We start from the raw sequence: 9,327 nt of genomic DNA, 5'->3' as shown, positions 1-9,327 counted from the left end.
CCAGGCGCCCCTCTCTTGCTTATTTAAATTTTGTTCATGGGGCGCCTGGGTGGCGCAGTCGGTTAAGCGTCCGACTTCAGCCAGGTCATGATCTCGTGGTCTGTGAGTTCGAGCCCCGCGTCAGGCTCTGGGCTGATGGCTCAGAGCCTGGAGCCTGTTTCCGATTCTGTGTCTCCCTCTCTCTCTGCCCCTCCCCCGTTCATGCTCTGTCTCTCTCTGTCCAAAAAAAAAATAAATAAACGTTGAAAAAAAAATTTTTTTTTTAATTAAAAAAAAAAATAAAACAAAATAAAATAAATTTTGTTCATACCTTTTTCTTTTTTGAAATTTATTTCTGAGAGAGAGAGAGGGCACGCCAGAGAGAGAGAGGGAGAGAGAGAATCCCAAGCAGCACAGCCCAGAGGCTGTCACGGAGCTTGATCTCATGAAACTTGAGATCATGACCTGAGCCAAAATCGAGAGTCGGACGCTTAACAACTGAGCCACCAGGTCCCCCTCATTCATTCTTTAGATATTAACTATAAGCCCAATGTGTCAACACTGTGCTAGGCACTTTGGAGACCTTAGTGAGTAAATGCAGACATGGAGTTTATAGTCCAGTAGGGCAAGTAGGCATTAATCAGGTAATCACACAAATGACATATAGTTTCCCTGAAATATGGACAACAAAAATATGGACAACAAAAACAGTTCTCTGAACGCATGTATTTACAGGGACACGAGGGAAGGCTATTCTAAGGACATGAGGTTTGAGATCTTAGTGTGGAGGCTGATGAGTAGGAGCATTGCTGGCAAAGGGAAGGACCTGTGCGGGAGGAGGCATGGAGAAGTGCAGGAACTGAGAGTTCCAGAAGGCTGGAGCCTGAGGATTCAAGGGCATCGTGCAAGTTGAGACTGAAGTGGCAGGTGAATCAGACCAGCCGGGCCTTGGAGGCCATGTCATAACGAGACGAACACGGCTCTTTTGGAGAAGACCCCCGGGTGTGCCCTACACCTCTCGTTAGTTCCCCTGTATGTCTTCAGAGCTTTCTGCTTGTTTGTTTTTAAGTCTTAGGACTCGCCAACTTTAAATAAAAGAGTAGGTGTAAGGGACCTAAGCCACCTCGAAAAGTAATTCACTTGTGATAAAAGGGTTTATCATGTTTCCCACATGATTCTTTTTTTTTTTAATTTTTTTTTTTCAACGTTTATTTATTTTTGGGACAGAGAGAGACAGAGCATGAACGGAGGAGGGGCAGAGAGAGAGGGAGACACAGAATCGGAAACAGGCTCCAGGCTCTGAGCCATCAGCCCAGAGCCCGACGCGGGGCTCAAACTCATGGACCGCGAGATCGTGACCTGGCTGAAGTCGGACGCTTAACCGACTGTGCCACCCAGGCGCCCCAGCCCACATGATTCTTAATTCAGCCTGTCTATCGACCAATCCATAGACCCCCCCTGGATTTTGGTGTGACGACTCTTACCCACGGTGGCCTAGAGACACACTCAGATCACTCGTGGGATCTAGGGATATCCCGTTTGGTTTATAAAATAACAAAGCACACAGGCCCCTGACAGGGCTTGGCACAGAATCCTAATAACTTTGGCCTCCTCAATACCTTTCACCTTCTTCAGTTTATATTATAAGTCATTAACAAGTACAACACATTTTACATAAATTCAACTGATATCAATGAAATCCGAGACCCAAGATGGTCATTGTTAGTTATTTCAATAAAAATTTACCCAGCTACCAGTTATTAACTATAAGAAAGCCCTGAGAGTTTGTATAGTGTTAGTTTCAGTTACTAAAGTCATAGTGCCTTCAAAGAGAACAGAAACAAAGACTAATCCGTAAATACTGTGAAAATAATGTGTTTATTCTTCTTCAAGTAGTTTGTGTTCATTGCTACTACTGCTGTGTTGATTATTATCCAAAAATTTGCAAGTTTATGTCTTCTTAATGTCTTTTTACATAGCTAATCAAATCATGTAGTCAAAAATATCTTATTCTTGTCTTACAAGACCTGGGCTCTAACCTCTGAGCTACAGGATCTCACTATTATTGTCTTATAATACATTTCTCAAAATTATCTCAGTCCTTGTATCTATTTTCCCGTAAAGAACTAACTAGGTAGAAACATCTGGTTCCCTTTGCTGAACATCATATTTCTGTTATACGTTTATCTTGATGGGTAGAATTGTAGGTGGTTCATACACTACTAAATAATACTTAATTTTTCACAGATCCCCAATACGACTGTTTACAGTGGGTATTGTTCACTTTTTAATTTACTAGGTAGCTGCAGTAAGTACCATAGTGAACAGAGGGATAACGCCCAAGGCTTTTGTGTTCAGAAACTATGGTCACTTCCCTGGCATCAACTCTCACTACCTGGGAGGCTGTCAGTACAAAATGTGGCAGGCCATCAGAGCCTCGTCTGCTGCGCCCGGCTACTTTGCAGAGTACGCACTGGGAAATGATCTTCACCAAGTGAGTTGACCGTGGCTTACCTTTGAAACATTCACGTGATTATAGAATCGGCACTTTTCAAATGTCAGATTTGTTCTTCATGTTTCTGTGTGGTAAAAGATGTGCCACACGGAATGTTTTTATTTGTTGTTTGTTTTCCTTAAATCAACAGGCCTTCTGGCTTGAGAACACATTTTAGGAAAGATTTGTGTGTGTGTGTGTGTATTTTACATAATGTGATTCATAACTAATTATGATCACTTATTGATGGAAAAATGTGTGGCTTTTCAAGTGTAATAAAAATTAAAAAGAAAACATTCAAATGTAATAAAATGAAATAAAAATTCAAAGTGAAACATGGTCTCTGGGCACGTGGAACCCAGTCTGTTTGACAGTTTTGGTGGACATATTTTGAAGGAGATGATATAAAATAATAAGTTAGCTATGTGCTGGACACTTACATAGTCCTTGGCGTGCATTGTGTCACTTAATTATCACTGCCTATGAGGTGGATAGAGTTATTCCCCTTTTACAGATGAGATATTGGAGTCTTGAGAAATGTTCACTAACGAGTAGGATCACAGCTAGCAAGCGGCAGGATCAGGAAGCTGTCTATAGTTACACTTTTTCAAAGTTTATGGCTAAATGGTGTATAACATTGACTATTATTTCTGGTAATTTATTCTTTTTCTGTAATGTAGACTTATTTATTTATCATGAATCTTTCCTCTGTCAAGTTTTTCCCATTATTCATGGAAATCTTAACTCCTGACTTACACTAAATGATAAAAAAGTGACGAAAACTCTTCAGCTGATACTACCAAAATATGTTTTATATATCCTTAATTTTTTAGATGATATCCCACTTAAAGTCAATCTCATTCCATAGAGCTACTAACCTTAACTTTACTCTCTAGCAGTGAAGTATTTGTTGTGCTCTATGTATTTGGTGTTTGGATAAATGTTGAGAGGAAAACTATTTTGATAAAGATTTTCAGATGTCATTCAGAAGCTCCTACATACATCATTTGTCTATATGAACTACACATCAACTATACAATTTCAGTTTACATGTGTCAATGTTATAATAACAAATACTTTTATCAGTTTTATTTTCTCTTATATTTTTATAGTACCTTACACATATTTTAAAATGTTATGGTCAACTATCCCATTTTCCCCTGTCTTTCTAGAAGTAGTGTCACAATCTTTGTAGTCACGAATTTAACATAGGATTCCTTTTGTCTTTGGAGCCACTTCAGACTGTTTCTTACTTTGTCAAATCAGTCATTGTTGAATTATGTAAGGCACTTCCCCTGCTCGCCTTTCTTCTTTCTTCCACCCACTCAGGGCAGAAAGTGCTAGCTGGAGAGTCCTTCTGACATTGGTTTCAAGACTTATTGGTCAAAATAAAATTCTTACTTTAATATGTACCTTGCTGTTCTAACAATGATTTCTGCATATTCTTCTCACCATGTCACAAACGGAGATAAATTTAGACCGTGTATTCAAAACATAGTACTTAAGGTTTATAACATAACTTTAAGATGATTGTCATGCTACAAAGTCACAGTTATGCCAAATATTAGTGGAAGTCTCAAATGATAAGTTACTGCATTTCAGGACCATGTGTTCCAGACTTCCAAAGAAGTTATCTCATTTTCTCTTTATTTTTTTCATCTGAGAGGAGGTAGCTCTAAAGTTTAATTCAGTCCTGGAGAATACATAATAACAAACCAAAGTAATCCAAGTGGTTCTCTTTCCATTTCATTTAGACTAGTGATATTTCTTTTCATGCTTAGCCATTTTTATATTGATGACCATAATCTTTGAATTTAGGTTGAGCTACAGATTAAAATAACTTATTGTACAAAATTTATGTAAAGCTTGTAATCACGTGTACAGAGAATATACTTGGATGTAAATCAGTGACTTGACTCGGGAAGACTTGCACATCTAATTAATCATATTTTAATGAAATCTGGATTCTAAGCAAGCCCTATTGTTAAGAATATTTTTCTTTTTCTCTTCCAAACATGAGGAAGAAATGGGATATTTTTCTACTGAAAGGACACCGTGAAAGATTGATTAGAACATTCTAACATGTGAATGATCTTGATCGTTTAAACAAAGAAAACATTCAAGTGAAGTTCCTTTCCAACCCTTCAGAACTTGTTACGAAGTTTAAAACTAAAATATGGTGCTTACTTATTACAGTCCTCTTATCTCCCGAGCTCTTTGAATAATTGAGTTATTTCCAGACTCATCTTTAAAATCTCTTTTAACTGTCATGTCTGACATATGTTTTAATGTAAGTTACTTCATATCCTTTTGGAACCACGTAGAGTATAAATTATAGACTAACATTCTGTTTGAGCAGTTATTGAAAGCAGTGCTATAATTAAGAGGTGCGAGTAGGTAGATGTATGGATTACATTTGCCTTTGCCTATAAAGAAAAGAATATGGTAATATTTACAAGGTTTATTACATGTCTTAAAAAATTATAAAGTGAGAGGATTCTTTTTGAGTAGTTTTCTAATCTATTATTTCTCTCCCCCCTGCCCAAGTAGCATCATATCTATCTTGAAATAGTGCGTTTTACATAAAATTATCCCTTCTCTCTCTTTCTAACTTTTATTGGTATACAATTGATATACCCCAAAGTAAACATATTTGATGTGTACAGTTTGATGAGTTTGGACATATGCATGTCCCTTCTCTCTTACCTTTTCCCATCTCCACCTCCAGAATTGAATCATTAATTCTCTCCTTTTGGAGAAAGACCCTGATAAATTCATTTGCTCTAAAGGTTTTCATGACAGATCTTCATATATTATTGTCTTAGGCCTAATTTACGTTATGAAAGGTTATGTCCAGAACTCAGAATACATTAACCTAAAGGGGATTGTGATATTTCATGTAAACGTTCCAGGTAAATAGTGTCTTCAGCGGAAAGAACTGGCCTGGCACCTGTGCCTGCGCCAGGCCACAACTATTAATTTTCAGTATAACTGGTCAAAAATGTAGTGACTGCTTGCTCAGTGCCAGAAACTGTGTTAACCTTGAAGACCCTAAAGGTTTTATTAAGTGCCAGTTTATTGCTTGCGTTTCCTGGGTTCTACCCTCGAATAGCTCAAGCTAGGGGAATATAAGCACAGGAAAATAATAACAGGATAAATTCAATAATGAAAATATGTACAGGGGTAAGAAGTAGCATAGAAGAAGTGGTTTATTCTATCAGGACTGGCTTTACAAAGACGTTTCCACTGCAGTTGAGAGGTAAAGAATGAGTAGTTGGGCAGGATAGAAATGGGATTGGGAGGGAAATAAGGGGAGCTTAATGCTTTTAGAGTTTCTCTTGAGGGTGATAAAAACATTTTGGAAATAGACAGTGGTGATGGTTGTAAAACATTCAGAATGTAACTAATGCCACTGAATTGTTACCTTAAAAATGCTTAAAAGGACCAATTTTATGTTTGGTGAATTTTACCATAATAAGAAACAAAGTTTTTTTTAACTCAAAAAAGAATAAGCTGAGATGAGATGATTAGGAGACATTCACATTGTGCAATGGTTATTTCCTGGATGGGATTCCGTATGATTTGAAATGATTAAATGTACATTAAAATCAATCAAAAGTATTTAAATTTTAGGCTGTTAAGTGCATGTATGATGTACTGCTATTAAAACACAATCCTGCGTGTATCTCTGAGAGATAAGTAGCAAATTATTCAACCGGTTCATTTTTTTTAATTTTTTATTTTAGAGAGAGAGAGAGAGAGAAAGCACGCGCGTGCGCGCACACGCATGAGTGGGGGAGGGGGCAGAGAGAGAGGGAGTCACGGAATCTAAAGCAGGCTCCAGGCTCTGAGCTGAGATCATGACTTGAGCTGAGATCATGACTTGAGCCGAAGTCGGAGGCTTAACCAACTGAGCCACCCAGGCGCCCTGCAATCCGTTCATTTTTTAAGTCTTTTTTACGTGAGCATCTAGCAGTGGGCCTGGCAAATACACAATAAATAAATAACTGTAAATATGAATACTTAAATGAATGGAAAGGTTAAAGGAAATACCACAGTATTAGCCTGATGACTTCCTGATAAAAGAGGCATTTGACAGGAGTGGGCTAAGTATAACAGGGCTCAAGGGACGGTGTGCCTCTCCATGGACTAGAGTGAACACAAAAATCTTAACTTCTGCATGTATTTGATGGAAAATAGGTAAAGGTAAAGGAATGGGAATTTAAAGCATGACTATTAAAACCGTTAGAAACCTGGCAGCTCTTTATTTTGGGAGTGGTTTTGTTATTATCAATTTTTGCTACACCTTGCTTGCCCCTTCTTATCTTTTCTCCCTTTTTTGTCTTTTATGACCCTTCTTTATGGGCTTTTATAATAGTGAAGTATTCCATCTAAAATACTGAGATGATTAGACGTTACAGACAGTATAACCAGAATTTAAAATAAAAGTTTTAAAAGAGGTAACTTTCTTGCTGAATTAGAAGTGAAATGTTCTGTTCTGAAATGTCTCTGTTATGTGATAGGTATCGTTCTAATGTCCTTTTAATTGAAAACAAAGGAAAAAGTTGAAAGTCTTAAAATTTATATTTGAGAAGCCTTTACGAAATAATTAATGCTACCTACATTCAAGGAATCCTAGTAGGTTTTCACAAAGTTAAACAGTACAAATTGCCGATGTAAAACTGTCAACAGATGTATAAAGATAGCTAATTTTAAAAAATTCTTTTAGAGAGGGAGAGAGCGTGAGCAGTGGAGAGGGACAGAGGGAGAAAGAGAATCTTAAGCAGGCTCTGCACTCAGCACAGAGCCTCATATGGAGTTTGATCCCATGACCCTGGGATCATGACCTGAGCCAAAATCAAGAGTCAGATGCTCAACCGACCGAGCCACCCAGGCACCCTAAAGATAGCTAAATTTAAAAATAGTTCCTTTCAACTGGTGAATGATGCATCCAAATAATTAAATACAACTCAGCAATAAAAAGGAATGCATTATGGACATGTGCAGTGACATAGATGAATCTCAGAAGCATTATTCTAGGTGAAAGAAGCCAGACTCAAAACACTGAATACCATATGATTCCATCTATTTTGATAACAAGAGCTAATGTGTGACCTTGGAGAGTAGATAGAAGAATGGAGTTTGAAGATAAGAGGATTGAGCATCTGAGAGTCTAGGGTGTTAGAAAGTTGTAAAGTCACGTGGGGTGTGATAAAGAATTTCTACCCCTTCCTACATGGGATAGTAAGGAAGCCTGTGAACCAGGTGCTCACCAGTTTGTTGAATGGGGAGGTGACAGGTGACAACAGTGGTGGTGGCTGGGGGGGAATAGCAGAACCGTTAAAGCACATGAATTTTCCAAGTCGATTGAGACTAATAATGGTCTAGAAGGAACACTAAAGAATAAATAGGACACCGTCCTCCTAACCACTAAAGTATAGGAGATATGAAAGAATCAACAGCTACCTGGGACACAGTATTGGGGAAGAGCCACATTTCTGTTAAAGAGAGCACTTTCAGAAGAAGGTGAGATGACCTTGGCGGTTTCAACTGTGGAGCAGTTCCGTACAGCACAGTGGGAGATGTCCAGGAGGAGTGAAAGACTGTGTCCGTGGCAAGCAAGCTCAGGGACTTGAGTGGCAATGTTGAATGGTGCAAAGACGCTGGAGTTTAGAATAACATGTGAATTTAGCCCCTATCGGGTCTGAGGAAAGTGAGCCTAGTAGCTCTAAAAACCGTAAAAGCCATCCCACCCTCCGCGGTGATCATTTCCAGGAGACACAGTGTCGGTTCACCTGCTTCAGGCTCGGCACACTCGAGGCTGGCACGCCTTTCGGCCTGGCGTGGCGTAGACGGACATCCGAGTTTCTGCTGGATGAACCGAGGCGGCGTACTCGGTGGCACAGAAGGTTTACTTCTTTCTCCCGGTCTTAACTGGCACTTTGATCCGTTTAAGATTCTCATCGTTTGTGTGTATTCTCTGCCATGCTGTTTTGGGTTTCGGAATGACTTAACTGTTTTCCTAACATGCATGCTGAAAATTAGGCCTGTGGGATCTGTAATAAAGGTAAGCATGATGCTGGCGTGTGTGCTTCAGTCACACATGTCCCTCTTCCTTAGTCTAGATGAGGGAGGGAAGCTTCCCCCTCCTTAGGACACCTCCTGCCAGTCGGGTGACAAATGACAGAACCCAGTCTCCCCCTTTTTTGTGTCCCAGACCTGAGGCCGTCCACAGGCCAGCTTTCTGCAGTCTGTAGGTTTCAGCGACAGTCCAAACTCGAGCCTCTATCAGCCACAAAAGGACTTTCTGAAAACAGCCAAAGAGCTGAAATGTGGTGGGCCTGCGAATAAACGGGCCCCTGTTGACTGAGATGTCTTTTGAAAGAATAACCTTTTCTCATGAAAGTCAACACGTGTGGATACCTAAAACACATTCTTTTGAAGAGATGACGCTAGAGAGTGATGGAGATGAGCGCCTCGGGGGAAGGTAGAGATCAGATCCAAAGTGGCAGAAAACAACCCATCCTGAAATGGAGACCAAAACGAGCAGTGAAAACACGTGACCCAGCGGTTTTTCTGCGAATCCACACAGCCCCGCGTATGCCTGTTACCCCAGAGGAATCCTGAGGCTACACCCTGGGGATGAATGACATGGGCCGTAATAAAGGACCGTTAGGCTCGCATCGGCTGTTCCATAACTAAAGAGCCAGTTACCTCTGGGACATTTCTGTGCTGCTGCCTTCTAGTGTAATCTCACCGACGCAGGGTGTTACTTGAGATATGTGTTTTTGAAAAGTTGTTTTGGCGACGCTTAAAATAATGAAGAGTTGTCATTATCTGTGATCTATAAAATA

The 9,327-nt window shown here is 39.6% G+C and overlaps 1 protein-coding gene across 1 annotated transcript in view; it reads left to right on the top strand.

Moving 5' to 3' along the window:
* Window positions 1-9,327, top strand: part of PNPLA8 (patatin like domain 8, phospholipase A2) — a 47,756-nt gene that overhangs the window by 27,138 nt on the left and 11,291 nt on the right. Inside the window, exon 8 of the mRNA XM_040472983.1 lies at window positions 2,279-2,473. Coding sequence (XP_040328917.1) covers window positions 2,279-2,473 — 195 coding nt within the window. The remainder of the gene's footprint in view (window positions 1-2,278; window positions 2,474-9,327) is intronic.

Source organism: Herpailurus yagouaroundi, unplaced genomic scaffold, assembly GCF_014898765.1.
Source record: "Herpailurus yagouaroundi ecotype Mexico unplaced genomic scaffold, PumYag 100, whole genome shotgun sequence".
Lineage (NCBI taxonomy): Eukaryota > Metazoa > Chordata > Mammalia > Carnivora > Felidae > Herpailurus > Herpailurus yagouaroundi.
Note: the sequence above shows the minus strand (reverse complement) of the source record. Positions and strands in the feature narration are given on the sequence as shown.